This window comes from Zootoca vivipara, chromosome 12, assembly GCF_963506605.1.
Source record: "Zootoca vivipara chromosome 12, rZooViv1.1, whole genome shotgun sequence".
Classification (NCBI taxonomy): Eukaryota; Metazoa; Chordata; class Lepidosauria; order Squamata; family Lacertidae; genus Zootoca; species Zootoca vivipara.
In genome coordinates, this window is record NC_083287.1 from 51,661,167 (window position 1) to 51,687,682 (window position 26,516).

A 26,516-nucleotide genomic window follows, 5' to 3' on the forward strand; every position below is an offset into this window, starting at 1 on the left:
AGTTGGACCCCAGCATCAATCAGCCTCTGCCAGCATTGCCAAAGGTCCAACAGCATGGTCCAACAGCATCCGAGGTGGGCCACTTTGGTTATGGTCCTTCACCTATGGGAATTATAGGGAAGGTAGGGGCCTCATGGGTCATCTAGTCCAACCCCCTGCAATGCAGGAGTCGGAGCTAAAGAACCCCCAACTTCTGTTTAAAAACTCCAAGGAAGGAGACTCTGTGACGGTAACCCTGCCAGTGTTGACTGACCTAGATGGACAAATGGTTCTGACTCGACACCAGGCAGTTTCCTGTGTTTCTAAATATACAGGCTTACCACTTCTGAAACATGGAAATCCCATTTATCTGCCAGGACCAACAGCAATTCATAGACATGTTATGGGCTGATTGGCACTGTCGAGCAGAAAATTGATGGGCTGCGTTAAATTCGCTAAAGTGAATAATTCCCAAGCCGTACTAAGCCGTTCCGCCTTCCGAGGCTTCCTGGTGGTCTGTCTTGCAGCAGTTAAACACATACAACAAAGGTTCCTGTAAACCGATGCGTAGCGCTGTCTTAACACAATTAAGGGGAATCTGGTGCCAAGCGTGTTTCAAGGAACTCATTAAGCACATTTATCATCCTTTCCCACAAATCAGTGGCTCTTTTATGAGTCCATCGCCTATTGTAAAAAAAAAACCCACAAGCCTTTTATTCAGTCAGTGGTATCAACGCCTACCGTTATGATTTCCATAAAGAGAGTGACAAATGTCACCATGCCACAGTTTTTAAAGCTCTCTCCCCCCACCCCACTTCCAACAGAGGTTGGAAGAAGATGCATCAAGAAGAAGAAGAAGAGTTTGGATTTGATATCCCGCTTTATCACGGCAGCTTGTGGGAGAGAAATCCATAGTTCAACCAAGCGCTGTGTAAAGAAATGCTTTCTTTCGTCTGCCTTGAACCTCCTACATGTCCACAAGTTCTGGCGTTATGGGAGCGCCTCTTATTTCCTTACAGTTCCCCTCACCTGCAGCGGAAGGATAACCTCACAATTTGCCTTACAGAAGCACGTAACATCAAGTTAAAGACTAGACTGGAAAATGGCCTTTTGTGCCAAAGAGAGGCATAGCATAGAGGCAGGGGGACCTTAAAGGCCCTCTAGTCCAAACCTAGGAAATCTGCTGTATGGCATCCCGGATATGCGAACACCCAGCCCCTGCTTAAAAACCTCTAGCAGTCTGTTCTACTGTCAGTGAAACTGAAAATGGCAGCAAATTGTGCATGCACAGTAGTCTGAACCAAGGGAGACACCACCAAGCAAAACAATAGCAGACTGATAATGCAAAGGGCTTTCTCACTGGCAGTGCCCTCCCTGTGGAATAATAATAATAATAATAATTTATTATTTATACCCCGCCCATCTGGCCGGGTTCCCCCAGCCACTCTGGGCGGCTTCCAAAAAAACAGAAATTCTACACTTCCCTGTGTTTCTATATTCTGCTGGAAGCTGCCCAGAGCGGCTGCGGAACCTAGCCAGATGGGTGAGGTATAAATAATAAAATTATTGTTGTTGCTGTTGTTATTATGCATAGGTAAAAGGTAAAGGTAAAGGGGCCCCTGACCATCAGGTCCAGTCATGTCCGACTCTGGGGTTGCAGCGCTCATCTCGCTCTATAGGCCAAGGGAGCCAGCGTTTGTCCGCAGACAGCTTCCGGGTCATGTGGCCAGCATGACAAAGCTGCTTCTGGCGAACCAGAGCAGCGCACGGAAACGCCGTTTACCTTCCTGCCGGAGCGGTCCCTATTTATCTACTTCAACTTTGATGTGCTTTCGAACTGCTAGATTGGCAGGAGCTGGGTCCTCTGTAAACATGGTCAGGTCACATGAAAACCTTAAATTCAGGTAGAAATTGAGACAGGTGGAATGTTGCATATTTCTGAGGAGGCTTCCAGTGCCATCCCCCCCCCCTTACCAGCAAGACAAGAATCACTGGTCCTTGGTAGATGTAGTCGATATACTTCCCCGATTCCTTTCCAAACCAGCACCTGCAAACAGAACATCATTCCTTAAGCTTGTGCAAATCCCACCTATCAACTAAACAAGACTAAGGCTGCCTTGGATCTTGAAGGATTGCACACAACTACAGCTTCTGAAACTGGTTTCGTTTTTCAGCACAATTGCGCATGGGAAAGGAAACAGATGAATCTGGTGTGTGTCCCCATCATATGCGCTCCCTTTCGACAGAGACGGTAATGGCAGATTGCAAGTCCCCCACAGCCCTTGCGACGCACAGACATGGTTGCATGTGGGACGTGTACCTCCTCACTTTCAAGTCTGCTGTGAAAATGAGGAGATATTCTCCTCCTTCAGCATTTACACATGCTCTCACATGCCATCCAGTTAACAAGTATTTGGCTGGTTCTTAGCCAAGGAGGAGGTGAGGAATCGGGAAGAAATGGCCTCCAGTTACTCACAGAAGAGGAAGCACTATATGATAAACCCATAGCTGCCAAGTTTTCCCTTTTCTCGCGAGGAAGCCTATTCAGCATAAGGGAATTTCCCTTAAAAAAAAGGAGAACTTGGCAGCTATGGATAAACCCTGGATAATTTTTAAATTATTTTTTAACAAAGGAGCTGGGAGGGAGGGGTGAAAAGAAAGGAAAGGGATCAAACAGCTGTCGGGTACTTGGATATTTGCGGTGACTCCCTTGTTTCAAAGCACCCAGCTCTGAAAACGGACAGATAGAATCCTGTCCATCCCACTGTCGTGACAATTTTCACTTTCCATCGTCCCTGCATGCACACAGAGGCTGGCGCTTGCTGAGGAGCATTTCGGCTCGGCTGCTCAGTCATAAGAAATGGATGAAAAGGTTTTACTCACTGCTCATTTTCATAATGCAGCTTGCAGACAGCCCAGGCGATAATAATTGGACACGGAATACCTGCAAAAGCAGTGGGGCAGGGGGGGGGGAGAGAGATGGGCCAGGTAGCTTTGACAAACACTACTTTAGTGTTCCTTCTCTCTGCTGTTCTGCAGCTCCCTTTGCACACACCCACAAACCCCACGGTCGCCTTCACCCCCTTTCATACCTACTCCTTCTCCCAGCCCAAACACCCACTTGGCCACTTCTCCCAGCCCAAACACCCACTTCTCTTCGACTGGCAGAATTGGCAGTTCTGCATTTGTAAGGACATGTTTTTCTTTAGTGTGGCAGCACCCGCACTTTGGAACTCCCTGCCTATTGATATCAGGCAGGTGGCTCTTCTCTGTGACTCATTTTTTGGCAAGCCTCCTGCGTGTTACTTACACCATCCGATGAAGAGGAAAACCCACTTCCTCAGCTTGTCTGTCGAGTAGGTCATGACGATGGCCGTGTGCAGGTAGCAGCCTTCCACAAACATCCAAAAGAAATTGGTCACCACAAAGTAGTTGAAGATGGCTGTGATGCACCGGCACCACAGCTAGAAGGGGAAGCAGAAGGGAAGCACAGGTGAGGCCTACAGGGCAGGTGAACACTTCCTCGTTAAGTATAATTGGTGTAATTGACTCTGAAATGCGAATGGCTATGTGTATTCATGAAAGCTTTAACATGGGGATTTTCCATGGGGCTATATTGATGGCAAGAATAGGACTCTGAACTCTGAGTCGATAACCAACTATGGTTGTTTTCTGCTAGCTAACACAGGAGTGTTTAACCTTAGACAACACGAGAGGTATTGAATTGCAAATCTGCCTTCTTGGAAGGGTGGCATCTGCCATTTTTTTTAATTCCCAGATTCTGTGAGATGTAAATGAAGCTCTCCAGGTAAACAGCCTAAAACAGGATGCCGGTTGGAGAGAAACAGACCTCTGCTTCTAGGTCTGTTGGCATTATTTCTGTTGGAATCATTTCATATTTTGCCAGGTACGTGGAGCCTATGCCTTGGAGCAGCGTATATATTATAGAACTGTTTGGATGTATCATTTGATGGTTCTGCCTTGGGAATGTTTTTATTTCAAAAGGAGTTAGGTTTTATGCATCCAGTTGCTTCAAACTGTGCAATATTAATACCTGCAATATTCCCGACCTGCTGGGATAATTCGGCCTAAACAAGACTTTTTATTGTGCGCCCGCAATATACAAGTGAAAATAATTGCAGAAATCTATTTTGCATTTTTCACACTGACATGTCCGTCAGTGATCACAGCAACCTTGTAAGGTAGGCTAGACTGAGAGATCCATGATAGACTTAGGGTAGGGTTTTGTGGTTTTTTTGGCTGAGCAGGGGCTGCCAGGTCTCATCCATATATACCAGGCATAGGCAACCTTGGCCCTCCAGATGTTTTGGGACTACAATTCCCATCATCCCTGACCACTGGTCCTGTTAGCTAAGCATTATGGGAGTTGTAGTCCCAAAACATGTGGAGGGCCAAGGTTGCCTATGCCTGATATATATACCTTCAGGTAAGCACCACTGAAAGCAATAGAACTTAAAAATACATTATTATTATTATTATTATTATTATTATTATTATTATTATTATTATTTTAAAAAAAGATTCCACTTCAGAAGAAGAAAAACTAGAAAATGGCTTAATTCCCTCCAGACTCGCAAGCTCACAGCTCACAAAGCATGTGATTAGACATACCATTCCTTAAACAGGTACTAATCAATTCTCCTTTTTGGAGAGACATAAAATTATGCAGCCAGCTGATTAAGCTGAGCTAAAAGAGAAGCCTCATCTTGTCTCCCCGAGGAACCCGATCCCTGGGCTTCATTTGCACAAAACACGAAAGATTTTCATGCGGGGGGGGGGGAATAAGTGAGGGTAGCCCACCCTCTTTCACCCATGCAATTAAAAGGCAAGAATGAGCTTCTTGTGATCAGTAAATAAGTTCATTCTCATTCTCAATTGACCTGGAACTCATTTAAGAGGCAAATAAATCGCTTGGGGGAATCAGGCCATTGACCCATCTTAGCCCATTCAGATGGGCTTTGACACCATCTGCACTATGTACTGGACAGCTCAGTTGGTTAGAGTGTGGTGCTGATAACACCAAGGTTGCAGGTTCGATCCCCTTAAGGGACAGCTGTATATTTTCGCATTGCAGAGGGTTGAACTAGATGATCCGCAGGGTCCCTTCCAGCTCTACAGTCCTATGATTCAAAGCACTAGGACGCCACTTTATGCAGCCGTGACTTACTCCAACGAAAATCCTGGGAGCTGTGGTTTGTTAAGGGTGCTGACAGCTGGTAGGAGACCCCCCCCCGTCACCTCACAGAGCTACAATTCCCAGAGTCCCCTGGAAAGAGGGATTTGTTGTTAAACAACTTTGGGAATTGTAGTTCTATGAGGGGAATGAGGGTGGTGGTCTCTCTTAACAACTCTCAGCCCCTCTAAGAAACCACAGCTCCCAGGAGTCTTTGCGAGTGGGGGGGGGGCGAGCCAAGACTGGCCCAGAATATTTGCTGGAGGGGCGAAAGAAAAGGAGAGATGAGATAAGGCAGAATGAGAATGAGGTGAAAACCATAATTCTGAGGCGTTGACAAGGAGGGGATATAATTCAGTCTGGCACAATCCTATTATTTAGGACTGGGCCCTGTCCAAGAGGCAGTGATTATTTATAGGAATGATCTTTTTGGGGGGCGGCGGAGCGGTGGAGATTAATGGATTGAATTTATTCCCCCTTTCTTCTTCTCAAGGTACCATCAAGACCTGGGTGAGGTGTAGCATCGTAAATTACCTTAAAGTTCTTGTAAGGATCAGGCTACTGGGGGAGAAAAAAAGGAGTGCATATAGCAGGGTCTAAAATTTTGTGAATAAAATGCACCTCCGTGTGTGTGTGTGTGTGTGTGTGTGTGTGTGTGTGTGTGTGTGTGTATGCCTGTACCGGTATGTATTCAGAACATATAAAACAAGCAGTGCAGAGTACTTCTGCTTAGAGTGCCAGCCAGCCAGCCCCCCCACCCCCCGCAAGGATGGTCGATTCCATTTCTGCTGTTTCTGAGTCCCTCCACAGCTCAATGGCCATAGCCTAGTGACAGAGGACATGTCCTCCATTCAGAAGTTCCAGCTTCAGCCCCCTGCATCTCCAGGCAGGGATGAGAGAGACCCTTTCTGAGTCTATGGACAGCTGCTGCCAGTCAGTGTAGACAATACTGAGCTCAATAGACCATAGGTCTGTCTCAGTATAAGGCAGGCATAGGCGAACTTGGCCCTCCAGATGTTTTGGGACTATAGCTCCCACCATCCCTGACCATAGAATCATAGAATCGTAGAACTGGAAGAGACCACAAGGGCCATCCAGTCCAACCGCCTGCCAAGCGGGAAACACCACTGGTCCTGTTAGCTAGGGATGATGGGAGTTGTAGTCCCAAAACATCTGGAGGGCTGAGTTTGCCTATGCCGGGTATAAGGCTGCTTTCTAGGTAAGCCGCAGCGTCTGGACCCAACCTTAAGGGTAGCCCCATGTGGAATGCATTACGGCAAGCCAATCTTGATGTTGACAATGCACAGATCACTGTGGTCAGGTCATCCCTGTCCAACAACGGCCTCTGGGGCACCAGCCCAAGCTGGAAGATGGTACGCATAGCTACTGTGACCACTTAAGGTGAGACCCTACCTGCCCATGGACTGTCTTGCCAGAGTGGTGCATGCTCTGGTTATCTCCCGCTTGGACTACCGCTCTACGTGGGGCTATCTGGAAACCACAATTAATCCAGAATGCAGCAGCTACACTGGTGACTGGGAGCGGCCGCCGAGACCACATAACACTGGTCTTGAAAGACCTACATTGGCTCCCAGTACGTTTCCGAGCACAATTCAAAGTGTTGGTGCTGACCTTGAAAGCCCGAAATGGCCTCGGCCCAGTATACCTGAAGGAGTGTCTCTACCCCCATCGTCCAGCCCGGACACTGAGGTCCAGCTGCAAGGGCCTTCTGGCAGTTCCCTGCCTGCGAGAAGTGAGGTTACAAGGAATCAGGCAGAGGGCCTTCTCGGTAGTGGCACCTGCCCTGTGGAGCGCCCTCCCATCAGATGTCAAGGAAATAAACCACTATCTGACTTTCAGAAGACATCTGAAGGCAGCCCTGTTTAGGGAAGTTTTTAATTTTTGCTGTTTTATTGTGTTGTTGATATTCTGTTGGGAGCTGCCCAGAGTGGCTGGGGGAACCCAGCCAGACAGGCGGGATATAAATATTTATTTATTTATTTATTTATTTATTTATTTATTTATTTATTTATTATTACAAGGGACCCAGGTGTACCCCCAGATGTCACACCTGCTGTGTAAAGGTGAGCACCACCCTGTCCCAAAAAGCCACCCTACCAGGTGGGGGAGGCTTCATTGAACCACAATACTGTAGAGTTTGAAGGGGTCGTGATTCCCATCTAGCCCAACCCCCAGCAATGCAGGAGTCTTTTGCCCAATGTGGGACTTGAACCCACTACCCTGAGATTAAGAGTCTCACGTTCTACCAACCGAGCTATCCCAGCTGAAGACCTAGGAACCACCTGCCCGCAAGGCTTTTGTCTTGCCAGCATTCAACTACCGGGCCCCCATCCAGCCTACCACTTTGAATTCGCTGTGCCTGAATGCAGCAGTTTCCCCCCTTCTTTTGAGCATGGAGTTTTCAGCATCCGTGCACCATTAGTGCTCCAGCCCACCCAGTTTACAAGCATCCCTCTGGTGGCAGAGCTGTGCCCAACTCCTGCCCTTTTGCACAATAGAGCATCACCCCCCCCCCCCCAGTCAGCCTGAAACACTGTAACCCAGGATGGATTGCATAGCAAACACAGCCTCTAACGCAGGAAGGAATTGCTTTTCAATTCCTACTGCTTTGGTTGGCCTGTAATCCCTGCACTGCAAGATCCTTAATTCTATTATTATTATTATTATTATTATTATTATTATTATTATTATTATTATTATAGTACCTCATTGTTTTCGTGGATGTCGTGATCTATCATCTGCAGCAAGAACCACATCACATTCCTCAGGATAAACGTGGTGATCAGATTCCAGTGGATAATATTCCGAAGGCATCGGATGCTCCTAAAGAGGGAAAGGCAAGGAGAATGCAGAATTTTCACACTCACTCCCCTGAATTCCAATGTGAAGATTTTTTTGGGGGGGGGATAGACTGGGATCTACTGATAGATCTCAGAGTGATTTGCAGCAGCTCAGCAAGGATTCCAAATCTTTCCTTCTTCTAAATTCTTCTGGAAGGAAGAAATTCTAGGGAGGAATCTGGACCGATCTGTTCTCTGTCCCTGGATGAGTGGCTTTCTCAACAGAGACTGGGATTGAGGCTTCATGTCCAAGTGGGGTTCTGCGAATCATTTTGACCGGGGTGAAATTCCATCTCTCTGGTGGAACCCCTGGTTGGAGATTGGGCCGGATTTAGGTTTGATGAGGCCCTAAGCTACTGAAGGTAATGGGGCCCTTTATATGTCCAGCTGACCTTTGTCAACAACAAATTTTAAAAAATCCTTCCAGTAGCACCTTAGAGACCAACTAAGTTTGTCACTGGTATGAGCTTTCGTGTGCATGCACACTTCTTCAGATACCAAAGCTCATTGTGCATTGCATGCACACGAAAGCTCATACCAATGACAAACTTAGTTGGTCTCTAAGGTGCTACTGGAAGGGATTTTTAAAAATTTTGTTTCTACTACAGCAGACCAACACGGCTACCTACCCGTAACAACAAATTGCTGCTGTTTTTTGTGTGGAATATATGCTATACAGTCAAACCTCGGTTTGCGACCGCCTCGGGGAGCGACCGCTTCGGTTTCCGACCACCGCGGACCCGGAAGTGTTTACATCCGGGTTCTGCGGTGCTCGGATACGCAGAAGTGCTCTATTGGCGCTTCGCGCATGCGCAGAAGCGTGCCTTCGGTGAGCGACCGATTCGGGAAGTGGCCTCCGCGGAACGGATTGCGGTCGCAAACCGAGGTACCACTGTATGGTAATTTATGGACTTAATAGGCATCTAAAGCCATTTGCACATAGCAAAATATGTATTTTATCAAAGTAATTGTTACAACCAGTGCTTGCAGAATGTAGGCACCCTATATATAGAAAGGAGCAAACCAGTGATATTTTAGGGAGCGGGCTAGCAGGTGGGGCCCATGACTTACATCATAGGAGCCTACAGAACACAAAACACTGTTGCTGTGTGTAGGTTTTTATTTAATCTTATATTTTGGAAACGTACATCCAGTTTCTTCCCCTTTATATTTTTTTGGGGGGGCCCAAGAGAGTGGGGCCCTAAGCTATAGCTTGTTTAGCTTATATGCAAATCCAGAATTGTTGGAGATCATGGGAGCAGGATAGTACTTGATTGCCATGTCTCATCATTGCAAGGATTTCCACTTGCACAACTGGATTTTACCTTCTCTTCCTGCGCATGCCCCACACCCTACCCAAATCTGTCCCAGAGGGTTCAGGAAACCCCTAGATCCGATCTGAGGGGGGGCATAGGAGGAAGAGCATTCCACGGTGGAAAAAGAAATCATTGTGCTGACGGAACAAGAGATATATTGGGGGAGAAAGGCGAACCAACCCAATTCGCAGTTTCTGAAACAGTATAAGAACTGAAACACAGCTATTCTGGGGAATTCCCACATCTCTGAATTTTGCAATGCAGTTCTGCAGCCAAAGTTTTTTTTCTTTAAAAGCACATCTTTTAGGGAAAAGTGTCCATAGAAAATGAATGTATTAGTGAAAATAACATACGAAATGCAGATATGTCAGCGGGAACTGCTTTGCTGTAATGAGCACATGATGCAAAAATTCATACACATTGCAAAACATACATGGGGCTATTAGGAGGAATATGCATTAAAATGCTGTTGGTAGTTTTCATAAGGGCTTTTATAAAAAGCTTTTTATTGCCTTTCTATCCTACCTTTTGCTCCAAGGAGTCCGTGGTCTCTGTTCCCTCCTCAGTTTATCCCTGCAATGACCCTGTGAGGTAGGTTAAGGGGCTGCGAATGACTCCAAGGTCACCCAGGGAGCTTCATGACTGAGTGGGAATTTGAACCCTGGTCCCTCAGGTCCTAGTCTGGCACTCTAACCACTACACCCCACTGCCTTCCTAGAGTACTTCTGCTGTGGAGCAGCTCTATAAATCAAGTAGGCAAATAATATGGGGAAAGCAAAATGTTGCTTAGAGAAGGATGTGAAATATTTTCCTTGAAGCTTGAATTTTTATTCTTCTTCTGGATTGTTTAATGTGGTGTTTTAATGTGTTGTAAACCACTGTGAAATTTCCCCCCTTTTAAAATATCAAGTGGCGTAGAAATGAAATTAACAATAACAATAAAATTAAGTTTCATAAACAAAGAGACAAATGAGCCAGGCTTAATATAAAGATGTCAGAACATTCCTTTGTGATGGGAGGTTTTCGGCCTCACGGGAAAATTTTGATTTGTTAATTTCTTATTGCATGCTAGCAGCTCTCTTGCAGTACAGTGGTACCTCGGGTTACAGACGCTTCAGGTTACAGATGCTTCAGGTTACAGACTCCGCTAACCCAGAAACAGTACCTCTGGTTAAGAACTCTGCTTCAGGATGAGAACAGAAATCGCACAGCGGTGGCCCAGTGACAGCAGGAGGCCCCATTAGCTGAAGTGGTACCTCAGGTTAAGAACAGTTTCAGGTTAAGAACGGACCTCCAGAATGAACTAAGTTCTTAACCTGAGGTACCACTATACACAAATAAAGAATTGCTGGGATAGGCTGCAATCTGCAAACCGTTGGCTCCGGAATAATTGTCTGCACTTTAAGAAGACCACTGTGAAACCGCTTCAGAATTAATGGCTTGTGCAAGGCAGCTTCATTCCTCATTTTCCAGTTGCTAAACATTTTGCATAAAGAGCGTCAAATCAGTGTCTTAATGAGGTGGAGAATGGCTCGGAGATATTATTTCCCTGAACTTCCACTCTCCACAATATCGAAGGCCTTTTCAACACCCACCGTGTACTGGAGCTCAAAAATTATATTCCAAGGGCTTCTGCAGCTCTCTGACTGTGCACATGCGCACACACATTTGTGTGTGCCTCTCTGTGTGTGTTTGCAACAGCACGGCCTGGGGGCATTCCAAAGTTTCATTCCAATTAGGTTTTGCAAAATTATCCAACAGGAGAGAAGGTGGGGGTTTTTATTATTATTTTAAAAAAGCTCCCTGCATCTTCGGATGCACTGGATTTTATTTTTTAAAAAAACAAATTGAAAACATGATTTGCACCGAAAGCTGCAGCAAAGGTGAAAACTGTCATGTTCGCTGCCCTTGGCTGAAAAATAATATGTCTGGGTGCCAAATCGAGATCAAGGAATGCCACACAAACACACACACACACACACACACACACACACACACAAACACAGAGAAATATTGCATCAAGGTGAAAAGAAAAAGTGGAATGATAAGGCAAGCCATAGATAAAAAGAGGTAAAATGTAAAGATGGCTAAAGGTAAAAGTAAAGGGACCCCTGACCATTAGGTCCAGTCGTGACTGACTCTGGGGTTGCGGCGCTCATCTCGTGTTATTGGCCGAGGGAGCCAGCATACAGCTTCCAGGTCATGTGGCCAGCATGACTAAGCCGCTTCTGGCAAACCAGAGCAGCACACGGAAACGCTGTTTACCTTCCCCCTGTAGCGGTAACTATTTATCTACTTGCACTTTGACGTACTTTCGAACTGCTAGGTTGGCAGGAGCTGGGACCGAACAACGGGAGCTCACCCCGTTGCAGGGATTCGAACCGCCGACCTTCTGACCAGCAGGCCCTAGACTCTGTGGTTTAACCCACAGCGCCACGCGCGTCCCTGGACGGTTAAGTCCAGTCAAAGGCAACTATGGGGTTGCGGTGCTCATCTCAGCTTTCTGTGTCATGTGGCCAGCATGACTAAACCGTTTCTGGTGCAACAGAACACCGTGACAGAAACCAGTGTGCACAGAAGCACCATTTACCTTCCCACCGCAGCGGTACCTTCCTGCCGCAGAGTGCTTCCGAACTGCTAGGTTGGCAGGAGCTGGGACAGAGCAATGGGAGCCCACCCCGTCGCGGGGATTCGAACCGCCGACCGTCTGATCAGCAAGCCCAAGAGGCTCATTGCCCCATGTGTTACAAAGGCTAGACTAGCCTCCCCTCTAGTTCAAACATTTCATCTAGCAATTCTAATATATAGACACACTTTTACTCTCGCAAGTTTGAATGCATTTTTCTTTTTCTTTTTCATTTCCCCAGACCTTTTAAAAACTTCGACTGAATTATTTAGGCTGGCTCTGAAGCAAAGTTGTTGTGCTTTGTTCTGCTGCCGTTGGTTTTATTGGATCATTTTCTTTGTTAGATTGTTTTTAATATGTTCTGCTCTGGTCCTCCCAGAGCACACACATATATATTAATGGAAGGTGTGTGGCTCTAAGAAATTAAATCGTTAATTAGTTAAATATCACCACTACATAGGTGTTTCCCTCCAATAACTTCCAATTCCTTCTCCGTTTCTTTTCTTGTGATATAAAAGCGGAGAAATACTTCACTGCTATACCTCAGAAGATTTACCTTGCATTGTAAGAGTAATTCTTTAACTTTGTTGTTTTTTTGTCATTTGTACCTTGAGGAGCTCAGGCTAATTTTAATTGTCCTTTCTTCCTTTTCTCTTTACATCAACCCTGTGAGGTAGGTGCGGTGGAGGGAGAGTGACTGGCCCAATATCACCAAATGAGTTTTGTGGGTTAATTTATCGCCAACATCTTCATTAATATATATCTCCTTTCCTCCGAGAAGCTCGAGGGGACCTGCAGTTCTCTTCTTCCATTTAATCCTCATAACAACACTGTGTGAAGTAGCTTAAGCTGAGTGACAGAAACTGGTGCGAGGATTCGAACCTGGGTCAGTTTCAGGGCTGGGTAAAGATGGCCCAGCACGAGAGGCCGAAACTCCTTTGCTGCTGTGTAAGTTACTGGCCAGGGGATGAGAAGAAGAAGGCGGCAAACTGAGAACAAGAACTTGCACACAAAGGCAACAAGCATCTTCCTCTGTGGGCGAGTAATTGCGTGCCCATGCGGAGACCCCCTGACCCCAGGCGACACCCGGATGGAATAATGACTCATGACAACGTGTTATGGGATTAAAATTGGCCACAACTCTTTTAAACTTTAAGATGTAGGAACACCTTGGCTCTTACCTTCCAAGTCCCGGACTGCAGAATCCGGGACCGGCAGCCGTGTGACACCGGAAGTTGTGTCGACGTAACTTCCGGTGTCGCTTTGCCCTTCTATGGGCACCCAAAATGGCCGCCGCCGGCTTCGAAAGTCGCTTCTACGCATGTCAGGAAGTGCGTTGGCGCAACTTCCGGTGTCGCTCCGCCCATCTATGGGCACCAAAAATGGCCGCCGCCAACACCGGAGGTAGCGTCTATGCACTTCTGGACATGCGTAGATGCGACTTTTGAAGCCGGCGGCGGCCATTTTTGGTGCCCATAGAAGGGCAAATCAGAAAGGAAAAAAATGGCCGCCGGCAGGAGAAAATAACGGAGAAAAACGGGAGACGAAGTGATACGGGGGACCACCGGGAAAAGGTAAGTAAAAACGGGGGTTTCCCGGAGAAAACGGGGTACTTGGCAGCTATGCCTTGGCTTAGGGACTGGGAGTTTATCCTGGGGATCTGGGGCACATCAGGGTTAACCAATCTGTCTGGGGATTGGATTGGCTCTGGAACCCGTATGTTTAAGCAGAGAGCCTGCCCCCCATTTCACCAAAACATAGGGGAGTGCACTGACAACCTTTCAGCGTATGGCCAGCGTATGACTCCCCTCAACACAACCCCTTTAATGGGGAACCCTGGGATCGCCACCACAGGAGGGGGTGTCACCGCTTTACACCCCTCCCCCCATTTAGGGAAGATAGACTAAAGGATTCCGCCCAAGGCCTATAACCACCAAAGTTGTGACATTTTGCTACTCGGAAGGCGAAACCTGCCAATGCAGGGAAATTCCTTCCCAGTCCTTTTAACAGCAGCCATCGTAAGACAGTAGCAGCAGAACTGGGGGGGAATGAAGAAAGATTATTCCCAACTGAGAATTTAGACAAGATAAACTTACAACCACCAGTTCTGGACAATCAACCACTCTCCCTAAGATCCACAGCCACACCTTGGAATGCTTAATGCAGTGAATGGTGAATGGAGAAAGGGGAGTGATGTATGGAAGTGAGAGCTGGACCATAAAGAAGGCTGATCACCGAAGAATTGATGCTAATGAATTATGGTTCTGGAGAGTCCCATGGACTGCAAGAAGATCAAACCTATCCATTCTGAAGGAAATCAGCCCTGAGTGCTCACTGGAAGGACAGATCCTGAAGCTGAGGCTCCAATACTTTGGCCACCTCATGAGAAGAGAAGACTCCCTGGAAAAGACCTTAATGTTGGGAAGGATGGAGGGCAGAAGGAGAAGGGGACGACAGAGGACGAGATGGCTGGACAGTGTTCTCGAAGCTACGAACATGAGTTTGACCAAACTGCAGTGGAAGGCAGGAGTGCCTGGCGTGCTCTGGTCCATGAGGTCACAAAGCCACTTCCGCATTTCACGGAGGTGGTGTTGTGGGCTTGGCCCATCCCGACCCTCGCGAGGGGGCTGTAGCTCAGCCCTCTCGCGGGAGTGGGTTCCCGCCTCCGTCACACCCCGGCTGACCAATAGGGCCGGCCGGGAGGCGGGGCCTCCCCCGCGTTTAAATTGGGCCGGAGGCGGGAACGCTGCCTCTCTTCACCTGGCTACGGAAGCGATCCGATTCTGATGCGGACATTCCCATGGAGGACTATTGGGGGGTGGCAGAAGACCAGATGGGCCTTCCTTTTTGGGTACACAGGAGACGCTCTAGTTCCCATCGCAAGGGTTTTAACGGCACCCTTGAATGTAGGGGTGGTGGGTTGGTGCCAGAGGCAAAATCATCCACCAATTCCGACATTGACATAATTTTGGGGTCCCATCTGTCAAACCGGAAGCGTGAGAAGATCCTAAACGGCGATTACATCGATATTTTCACGCTGCTGCCCCTGTCGAAAATGCTAGGAAAGGGGGAGAATAGGAAGCAGTTCGGTAAGCGTAGGTATAGAACCCCGCGGGCAGACCGCACTTTCGAGAATTGGCAGGACGGTATCCACATCTGGGTCGCAGTAATTGCAGCGGCATACCCCAAGAGGGCAATGCATTTGTTGGCCTACGTAGCAGACGTTAGGCTGGCCTATTCAATGGCGGGGGAGGCGGCGGCTCTTAACTACGATGAGGATTTCCGTAGAAACGCCTCTCAGAACTCAAGGACGCGCTGGGACCAGAGGAATCAGCACTACTGGAGTAACCACGTGGTGCCCTTCGTCGAAAAGAAGCAGGCGGAGCCGCAAAAGTCAGCCAGGTTTGAGCCCAGGAAGGACCCGCGTCGCAGGGTCTGCTGGGAATACAACAAGGGCCTCTGTCAGAGGCCCAATTGTAAGTACGCACATGAGTGCGACAAATGTCTTGGCCAGCACCCTGGAGTTTCCTGCTACAAAGGGAGGCAGCCCTTTCGGGGAGGAAGAGGAGGGGGCTCAAGCCAGGGTCCTAGGAACCCCCAAGGTGCCGCCCAGGGACCCGCCGCTGGCCAGAGTAGATACTAATAAGTCCCTATCTCTGGCTTCCACACCCATAAAACTTCCCCCACTGCGCGTTCTGTTAAACAGCTATCCCAATTCCACCGCTTCCTCGTACATTTGGAACGGCTTCTCGCGGGGTTTCAGAATCCCTGTGCTTACCCCGCCGTTAGCTGGTGACCCACCTAACCAAAAATCCGTGCGCGATAGGCCAGATATAGCAATCAAGAAAATTAATAAAGAAATCGCTGCAGGTCGGGTGGCGGGCCCATTTGTGACACCTCCCATACCGGACCTCCACATTTCCCCCCTAGGCATGGTACCCAAAAAGACCCCAGGTGAATTCAGGCTTATACACAATCTATCCTTCCCAGTAGGTAAATCAGTCAACGACGGCATCCCACAGGACCTTTGCACAGTGAAATACGCATCCTTTGATCAGGCTGTTAAACTGGTTAGGCAATTCGGTAAAGGGGCACTCCTAGCCAAATGCGATATTGAATCAGCATTTCGGCTCCTGCCGGTTCACCCTCACGACTTCAAGTGGTTGGGTTTCAAGTTCGGGGGTGCGTTTTTCATTGACAAAGCCATGCCGATGGGTTGCTCTGTCGCATGCTCAGCTTTTGAGGCGTTCAGCACATTCTTGGACTGGGCCCTTCGCTTTAAAACAGGCCTAGCAGGTGTTACACATTATCTCGATGATTTCCTTTTCGTGGGCGGGGCGAATAATGGGGAGTGTGCAAGGCTTATGAAGGCCTTTGCTTCCCTTACTCGAGAGCTTGGGGTGCCACTCGCAGCCGAAAAAACTGAAGGGCCAGTAGTTTCCTTAACTTACCTGGGCATCGAACTGGACACCATGGCTCAAACATCACGCTTACCTTTGGATAAACTGTCTGCTCTTAAGGAATTAATCTTACAACTGATTCCCCTTAAAAAAGTCACACTTAAACAGATTCAATCTCTGCTCGGGCATCTCAATTTCGCGTGCAGGGTGGTTTCGCCAGGACGCCCCTTCTGCCGTCGTCTGGCTAGACTTACCGTAGGTCTGAATCGCCCATACCACAGGGTCCGTTTACCCAAGGGAGTGAAGGCCGACCTCGAGGCTTGGCTAACCTTTTTGGATCACTTCAATGGAGTTTCACTTTGGCAGGACAATCTGAGCTTAAGTTCAGATTTCCAAGTACAATCAGATGCAGCCGGGTCCTTGGGTTTCGGAGTCTACTTCAAGGGCAGATGGTGTGCGCAGCCTTGGCCCACCAGCTGGCATGCCTCTGAGGTCACATGCGATTTGACCTTTTTGGAGTTTTTCCCAATCGTGGTGGCGGTGCACTTGTGGGCCGAGGAATTCAGGAACCACCGGGTCTGCTTCCGGACTGATAATCAAGCGGTGGTCAGCGTGATGTCCAGACAATCATCCCGTTCCGTGAGGGTGTCTGCCCTTCTCCGGGCCTTCGTGCTGCGCAGTCTAGAACTGAACTTGCACTTCACTGCCAAATTCGTTCCAGGGGTCAATAACGATATCGCCGATGCGTTGTCTCGTTTCCAGATGGACCGCTTCCGCTTGCTGGCACCGGAGGCGCAGCAGTGTCCAGAGCCATTCCCGGAATCCCTATGGAACCTTGGGAGCGAGAAATCTTGAAGGGAGTATTCGCATCGGTTGCTCCCTCGACTCTGTGCTCTTACAAACGCGTCTGGGCAGAATTCTCTAAATTCAGAAATAAGGGTCCCTCCCCTTCACCTTTGGGCCCCCCCACAGAGAGGGAGGTCATGCGATATGTGGTTCACCTAAGGGAACTGGGCCGTGCGGCCAAGACTCTTAATATACATACAGCAGCGATCTCTTTCTTCTGCAAGTCCCTGTACTCCACGGACCCTTGCGATAACTTCCACTTGCGCAGGGCCATGGAAGGTTGGCGTAGGCTGCAGCCGCCAGCCGGTGACCCCAGGAGACCCATTACTTTCGACCTGCTGTGCAAGATTCACAGTCAATTGACGTCCCTATGCTGGTCTCCTTATGAGGCGAGCTTGTTCTCCGCGGCCTTCTCGCTAGCATACTTCGGGGCCCTCAGAGTGGGAGAAGTAGTATGTGAGGACCACCCTAACGGGTCTTCCCGGGGGATCAGAATGCAGGATGTATCTTTATCTAGCTCGTTGGCAGTAGTGCACATCCGCCGCTCAAAAACTGATCAGCGGGGTTTGGGGGCCACCATTCGCCTCCCTGCAGTAGGCGGCCAAGGCCCTTGTCCAGTACGGGACCTCAGGCACTTCCTTTATCAGAGACCGACCGGCACAGACCCTCTGTTGATCCACCAGGACGGTTCTAAGCTCACGCGCTCCCAGTTCACACGGGTTTTACGCAAGGCCCTCTCGCTGTGTGGCGTTGACCCGACCCAGTTCTCCGCCCACTCCTTTCGTATTGGTGCAGCAACCTCCGCGATGCACTTGGGCCTTTCAGCTGAAAGGATTCAGGAGCTGGGAAGGTGGAAGTCCAATGCTTATAGGGGTTACCTGCGACCCACCTCGTAGCTGCAAGCCCTAACTGATCCCCCGCCTGTCATTGTTTGCTTTTCAGATGGGCGCTGCATCAATGTGTGGATTGCGGGCCACAGCATTGTGCATTGGGCCAGAGAAAGGGCAATGGAAACCGGTCTGGGGAATGATCTCGGCCTCCCAGAAAATGTCAAAGTATCGTGGATTGCCAGGCGAGGAATGCGCTGGAAAGAACTCCTGCCTGCTGTCTTGGCAAGGGCTGCTTCAGTTGGGGCCCCCCATGCGCTGCTCATACAGCTGGGGGAGAATGATTTGGCGTTTCGAAACGCAGTGGAATTGAAATGGAATATATTCGAGGATTTTGACAAGCTGCAGGCTTCTTTTCCGGGGATGACGTTGCTGTGGTCCGCCTTGCTGCAGAGGCGCGTTTGGCGTGAGGGGCTCTGCCCGAAGGCGTTGAACAGAACCAGGAGGCTATTGAATTCATTTGTATTGCGCAGGGTCCTTGATTTGAATGGGCAGATAATTTCCCACCCAGAGATAGTTCGCTCTGAAGCAGCCCTTTATCGTAATGACGGAGTACACCTTTCACCCCAAGGGAACGACATTTGGTTAGGTGACATAATTAGGGGGTTGGAGCATTGGTTACGGGTGTGAGGGTATTGGCGGCGAGCCTTTGGGGCTCGAGTGGCGGTTAGGCATTGGAAATTTGCATAGATAAAGAATGGTGGGGGCAGATTACGTCATCCTCTGCCCAAATTTGGAGATTTAATCCCGTTAAAGGGGTTCCGGGGGCGGTAGCTTTGTCCTGGGCCTACGGAGGTCAGGGCCTGAGAGCACCCCCCAACGGTGGCCACAGAAGGTGTCTCAGTAGATACATATCACTGGGCTCCTTTCTGGTGGTTAATTTCTCCCAGACTGTAACACACGGGTTACAGTCGGATATAGTCGGTTAGGGTCCAATGCCTAAGCCAATACCGCTCCACATCCTTAACCAATAAAGTTGTGGCCTTTTCACCCACTTAAACTTATTTCTCGGTGTCTTGTGCATTATTTCTGGGGAGGGAGGGACATTGCCACACAAAGCCACTTCCGCATTTCACGGAGGTGGTGTTGTGGGCTTGGCCCATCCCGACCCTCGCGAGGGGGCTGTAGCTCAGCCCTCTCGCGGGAGTGGGTTCCCGCCTCCGTCACACCCCGGCTGACCAATAGGGCCGGCCGGGAGGCGGGGCCTCCCCCGCGTTTAAATTGGGCCGGAGGCGGGAACGCTGCCTCTCTTCACCTGGCTACGGAAGCGATCGGATCACCCACCCACCCGCCCTCTTGGTTAGGCAGTCAGGCAGGTAGGCCGACGCTGCTATGGAATTAGTCGGTCGCCTCGGTTGGCCGTGGGGCCGGGTAGGATTTTTTCCACTTGGATTAGCCAATCTGGTTTTTTCGCCTACCTCATAGCATTTCGTCACAACTTGGTTTGGTGGTTAGGCATTGGAAATTTGCATAGATAAAGAATGGTGGGGGCAGATTACGTCATCCTCTGCCCAAATTTGGAGATTTAATCCCGTTAAAGGGGTTCCGGGGGCGGTAGCTTTGTCCTGGGCCTACGGAGGTCAGGGCCTGAGAGCACCCCCCAACGGTGGCCACAGAAGGTGTCTCAGTAGATACATATCACTGGGCTCCTTTCTGGTGGTTAATTTCTCCCAGACTGTAACACACGGGTTACAGTCGGATATAGTCGGTTAGGGTCCAATGCCTAAGCCAATACCGCTCCACATCCTTAACCAATAAAGTTGTGGCCTTTTCACCCACTTAAACTTATTTCTCGGTGTCTTGTGCATTATTTCTGGGGAGGGAGGGACATTGCCACACAAAGAGTCAGACACGACTGAACGACTAAACCACATGGAAGAACCTGAGTGCAAACTGAGCAATTGTGCATTTTGGGGGGTCTTAATTACATATTTTTGGTGTGCATACTTCCCAGCCTTAAAAATAAATAAATAAATCTTGGCGCTTAAATAAGCCACTAGGACGGAAGTGGGTCCTTGACACAAGAAGCAATTCCGCATGAGACACAACTCAAGTGCCCTGGATTTCACAAACCCATTATCAAAATCCATTTGAGATGCATTCCTCAAGCATCTCTCATTAAAAAGCAGTGAGTGCAAATCGGGAAAAGCCCAGCACTTCTACGCTCTGCTGATTTTCCACTGGGAAGTGGGTCAAACACATACATCTCTCCCTCCTCCCTTCGAAATCAAGGGGAAGGGAAAGTGCTCAAAGGGGCAGGTCAAGCCCACCCATATCTCAGCGCAACTCCGAAATACATTGCTCCCTGAAATATATTCCCAAAACCATCTGCTTATATACATTATTTACACAATGGGCTTGTGTGTGATTGGCTACTTCAGGGCTACACCTGTGGGCCAATCAGTTTGTGGATTGACTTCTGCCAGCAGCCTGATTGGCTGCTCCTGCAGGCCAATCAGGTTGCGGATTCACTTCTGCCAGCTGCCCGATTGGCTGCTCCTGCAGGCCAATCAGCTTGCGGATTCACTTCCACCTGGAGTTGGATTGGGTGGCTCCTGCGGACCAATCAGACTGCTGATTCTGGATCCTATTGTTCTATGATTCAGCTCAGTACATAACACTCCAGCGCCTGCCCAAATGACTCTGTTCTGGCAATGACCCAGATCATTAAAATGAGTAATTGCAGTGGGGTGTGGGGTGTGCCCCACACATGGGGGCAGTGCCAAATTTACATATAAGCTAAACAAGCTATAGCTTAGGGCCCCACTCTCCTGGGGACCACCCAAAAAAATAAAGGAAAAAAAAACCCTGGTACATTTCCAAAATATAAGATAAAAGAGAAATAATTTAAAACCTACATACAGCAACAGGTCCATAAATTACCATATAGCATATATTCAACACAAAAAACAGTGACAATTTGTTGTTGACAAAGGACAGCTGGACATATAAAGGGCCCCATTACCTTCAGTAATCCGGCCCTAAGCACGACTCCAGCACAAGAACACTCTCACCATCTTTTTATTTCCAGTCTGTTTGCTTTCTGTCTCTGGGGGAATTTTGCTAGCTTAAGATAAGGATATGGGTTGCGTCATCAAACCTAAATCTGGCCCTGCAGGGGGAGGCTGGGATTGCTCCCCCAAAATATTGAGGTGGCCCAAAACAGCTTAGCTCCCATGATCCAGTGCCTCTGATCTGGCCATTGGCTCATCTAGTCCAGCATCCTGTTCTCACAGCAGCCACCTGTGCAAAACCTTCAGGCAGGACCTACCTGAGCACAGGAACCCTCTCCTCTTCTGCAGTTTCCAGCAACTGTTATTCAAAAGCATTACTGCTTCCTACCATGGAGGCCGAGTATAGGCAGCATGACTAGTAGCCATTGGTAGCTTCTTCCTCAATGAATTTGTCTAAACCTTTTCAAAGCCACCCAAGCTGGTGTTGATCGCTGCCTCCTGTGGCAGTGAGTTCCATAGATGAACTACATGCTGCACGAAGAAGTGTTTTATCTGTCCTTTATCTCCCAACATTTAACTTCACTGCATGTCCACTGCATGTAAACTTCTGTCATGTTAAAATCATATGCTGTCATTACAAGTTGGAGCTACAGGACCAAGGATAAGCTGGATTTTTTAAAAGAGCTGGCATATGCTGATTTATTGAATAATATATGTATGTTTGTACATGTTTTTCTGAGTGAGAAGGAACAGTTGCGGAAATTATTTGCACCTGTGTTTTGCAATATCAATAAATATTGTAACCAAAAAAGAGAGAGAGATAAACTACATTTGAGAGGCAGGATATAAATTGCAGGGGGTTGGAATAAATCACGTCATAGGTCATTTCCAATGCTACAATTCTATGATTCTAAACAAAGCACTGAACACCCGAGATTCCCTTGCGACTGCACCTTACCAGGCATGCTCTGATCCTGGGTAGATCTACACACAGGAAACCCCACCCCCACTATAAATAAGCCACAAATTAAATTGTTATAACACAAGGGGAAAAAACCGCTATGGAAAATTGCTTAGAATTTTGTTTTGCTCTCTGGCGCCATCTGGTGTTGCATGCTTATAACACATTCAAAATGCTGTTTCTTGACTAATGTAGCTGAGTCCCCCCGTGTAATATGTCCACCTTGCTAATCTTTGCAGCAAGGTACTCCTGATAACCTTTCAAGAAACTGGCGGATTCCTTTTTGTACAGTTTGCTCTCCTTTCAGGGGAAAGACATGATGCTGAAACAGATTAGATCAGGAATCCCCAAACTTCAGCCCTCCAGATGTTTTGGACTACAATTCCCATCATCCCTGACCACTGGTCCTGTTAGCTAGGGATCATGGGAGTTGTAGGCCAAAACATCTGGAGGGCCGCAGTTTGGGGATGCCTGGATTAGATTGTAGATTTCGTTATATGGTGCAAAGCTCAAATGGATTTTGTTAGAGAGAGACCCCAAAAGGCAGAAAAGTCTTTGGCACACACGAAGCTGGCGAAAGGTGGTATGGATTCCTCAGAGCCAGAATCAATATTAGGAGCTCTGTAGGGAACACTGAATTTGAGGATGACAGAACGAAGTCTCAAGGATTTTTTCCAAGCGCAGAGCCCACCTCCCGCAGAGGGGGCTACTCGGCCTCCCACCCTGGACCGGCCCCTCCTTGACGCCTCCTTCCAGCGGCTGCTCCGGGACGTGGCAGTAACGCGTGGCCATTGAACTTCCTCCATGAAGCAGAACCAGCGAGACTCCCGCCTAGAGTGTAGGAAGCTCAATGGCCGCATGCTACTGCCGCCGTGGGGGGTGGGGGGCGCCGGCAGCTGCTACTCCCAGACACCAGCCGTTCGGCGCCCCTTCCACGCCCCTGGTGGCCAGGCGCCCTGGCGCCTTGCGCCACCCAGCCCGGGCCTAGAGACAGCCCTGATGGTGTGGTAATACATTTGTAGGATAAAGCCATTCGCTGTTGAGAACAGGCTAACATTTGGGCTGAAGTGTTGCGATGGTTTAAGGATTGGGATGAAACCAACTCCAAAAGGAACAGCTTTGCAGTTTTCCTTGAGCCAGGGAACACACATGTTCCCAACAGGAATTGGTAACCGGTAGGTATTTTGCACATTTCCTGCTGCTCAGGGGCATCAAAAGCACCTGGAAAAGAACATGACTTCTGCTAGAGAGTTTAGGATGAAAAGGCAGGAAGTTGAATGAACTGCCTGCGAACATGCTGGACTTTAAACGGCCCAACCCAATCCCAATACTGGCTAGAGAAGTCTGGTACTTAGCTGCAAGGTCTACAGTGGGACTTCAAAACATCTCCCCCCCACCCCCACAAATTGTGCTTTTATATTTAGCAAAACAACAAGATAAACAGATACCGAAGAAATGATTTTAGAGTTAAAAAACCATAATTTTACAGTTGGAGCCCGTTACCCATAAGAGCAAAATTTTAAAAACAAAGAGAAATAAATGTAGTCATCTAGAACTATTATAGACTGTTTCCCTAACCAAGCTAATACTTAATAATTTTTATCCCTCAATTCAGCTTTTGTTTCCCTTCATAGTATTTTCTGAGTTCCTTCTTCCTACAGTGCCCAGTTCTGCTCTCTAATATTTTCCAGTGCTCCAACTCTAAGAGTGTTCCAGCCCTCCCTCCCTCCCTTTCCCCTCCCTCCCTCCCTCCCTTTTTCCTTCCTTCCTTCCTTCCTTCCTTCCTTCCTTCCTTCCTTCCTTCCGACAATTCTATAGAACTCCATTTATTTGCATTTCTAAACAGTGCACATAAAAAAAACCACAGAAAAATGGGACGGTTTCTTAATTTTAATCTCCAGGTTCCCAGGATGAACCTTTAACCCTCCTATGCAAAAAAATCCTCGTCAAAACTTGCCCCGTGTACTTTTAACCTTCCAGAGAACTTTCTACCTTTCTATGTACAAGTTTGCCCTTGCTGCGAGAGCTGTCAAATACAGGGATTTATTTATTTATTAAAGCTCTTCATCTGCAGCCTGCAACAGCTGTTGTAAGTCTGAATTCCTCACCCAGCAAGCAGGAATTCCTCCAGCAAGGGAGGGGGAGCTCAGCTTTGTATGAACATATAAATCTGCCTTATACGAGACAACACTGTCACCCTACTTTGACCGGTTGCAACTCGCTCCAATCTTTTAGGGATCTTTGCCCACCCTGACTGCTATTGTTTTGAGAAACCCCTGCGTCCCCCAGAACAAGCTCAACATGGTTGCGCAAAGCATTAGCTTTCCGAACAGACATCCATACCCAACAGCGATACTAGCATTGCTCCTTCTAATTGCAAAACACAGGTGGTGTGTGCCAGTAGAAACAGAGCCAAACGGGGGCAGTGAGAAATAAAAGGTAGGGGCTAGCATGCTTGGGGAATGCTGATGTTTGCAAACAAACAAACAGACAAACAATCCCAAAGCGGGGATGGTGGAGAAACCCCCAAGAGCCCAATGAGGACTGAGAATATTCAGCAGCCACAGAATTTCGAGTCTGCCAGGAAACAAAAAATGGGAGCAGAATTCCTTAAGCATCCTTGAAGGAGGGAGAAAACCTGCTGCAGATTTTGTTGCCCATCTCACTTGTCATTATGCCACCAGTGTAACTCAGTTGTATTAGGAGTCACTTCATGGTCCGCCCCCGCTACTTAATGGATCCACATGGTTTCCAGAGAATGGTAGGGGATGCTTTATCCCACGTTGATGGCCTTTCAGCTGATTCCCTGGTGGCCCGCTGGAATGTGGAGTTAACCAGGGCTATCGACTGTCTGGCTCCGAAGTGCCCTCTCTGATTGCATGGAGCCCGGACAGCCCCATGGTTTTCCCCGGAGTTGAGGGCAATGAAACAATCGCTGAGACGGCTATAGAGCTGGTGGTGGCAGAAAACTCATTCTGAATCTGACGGACATGGGTTAGAGCTCAACGTCAAGCCTACCAAGTGGCGATAACGACGGTGAAGAAGACCTTCTTCACCGCCTCTATTGCATCTGCGGAAAACAGCAGCAGGAGACTCTTTCAGGTGGTTCGCAATTTAGTGGAACCACCTGCTCCGTCGGGGCCCAGTACGGGCCTGAGATTCCCCACACTTATCTGATGATTTTATCTTTCTTCCAGACACACACAGCCATTGCCTGCCCTGCTTAGCCAGAAACCTTTGCTGCTGAATTGGCTGGTTGTTCCTCCCTTGACTTGGCAGGATGATGAATGAAAGGGCATCTGCTAACCACCTGGGCAGAACGAGGTCCTAACCTGGCTGCTGCCCCTGTGTGTGAAAAAGAGTCATGTTTTCTGCAAGGACAGCAGCACCCCGGCGGTTCATATCCCGCCCCAGGGATATTACGGCGCATGAAGGATCACTGAGAAAGAGCTTCTCTGCAGGAGCCCCCCCCCCACTTTTCAATCTGCTTTTTTTCCTTTTTGCAATCGCATTTACTCGTCTCTTTCTACTTCATCAGCAGTTGGCAGAGCAGCTGCTATTGTTGCCCCGCAGATCAGCAGACAAAGTGACTCAGGAGACAGAAAGAGGGATGAAGATATTCGGCACTCACCCCCTTCCCCCACTCCAGTTCTTCTCGCAGGAAGCCAGAGGACAGGTTTGAGTGAAATTGCATTCTCTTGGTTTCTCAGTTTTCTAGCCTTTAGTTCATTGCTTCACATTTTCACATATATATTCCTCATGAAAACGCACCAGCATTTTGGTGCAAATTTCTCTGAATGTGCACATTTTTTGTTTGCGATACTGCCTGATGTGCCCATTTTGCAAAGGAGCTTTCCCTAATAAAATGCATTTGCAATTAATTCCTATTAATGCATGCACATTATGCCCCATTAAATGCATTTTTGTGCACATTACCTGACTGGAGTATTTTATTATTATTATTCTTTTATCAAATTTGAACACCAGCCTTCATCTGCAGATCTCAGGGTGGTTCACAACATAAAAGACAATATAAAAAGGCAAAATGTGTAATGAAAACAAGAACAAAAACCACAAATCAATAGACCTCCCCCTCCTGCAAATACATTTAAAGGGGCTATAAGAAGTCAGCAAGCCAAATTCCTGGCTGAAGAGGTAGTGCATTGCAAAATTCAGAAAAGTGCAAATTTTTGGAGGGTGGCTGTGCATTGTTGCAGAAAGTGAGAATTCAATAGGTTAGAATCATAGAATCATAGAGTTGGAAGAGACCACAAGGGCCATCCAGTCCAACCCCCTGCCAAGCAGGAAACACCATCAAAGCATTCTTGACATATGCCTGTCAAGCCTCTGCTTAAAGACCTCCAAAGAAGGAGACTCCACCACACTTCTTGGCAGCAAATTCCACTGCCGAACAGCTCTTACTGTCAGGAAGTTCTTCCTAATGTTTAGGTGGAATCTTCTTTCTTGTTCATCTTCAAATGGGAACAGAATA

At 48.1% G+C, this 26,516-nt stretch overlaps 1 protein-coding gene across 1 annotated transcript in view; it reads right to left on the reverse strand.

The window, feature by feature from the left end:
- CRHR2 (corticotropin releasing hormone receptor 2) overlaps positions 1–26,516 on the reverse strand; it is a 115,912-nt gene that overhangs the window by 30,169 nt on the left and 59,227 nt on the right. The window contains exons 4-7 of the mRNA XM_035129604.2: positions 7,900–8,017; positions 3,290–3,443; positions 2,863–2,923; positions 1,954–2,026 (exon numbers count right to left, since the gene is read on the reverse strand). Coding sequence (XP_034985495.2) covers positions 1,954–2,026; positions 2,863–2,923; positions 3,290–3,443; positions 7,900–8,017 — 406 coding nt within the window. The remainder of the gene's footprint in view (positions 1–1,953; positions 2,027–2,862; positions 2,924–3,289; positions 3,444–7,899; positions 8,018–26,516) is intronic.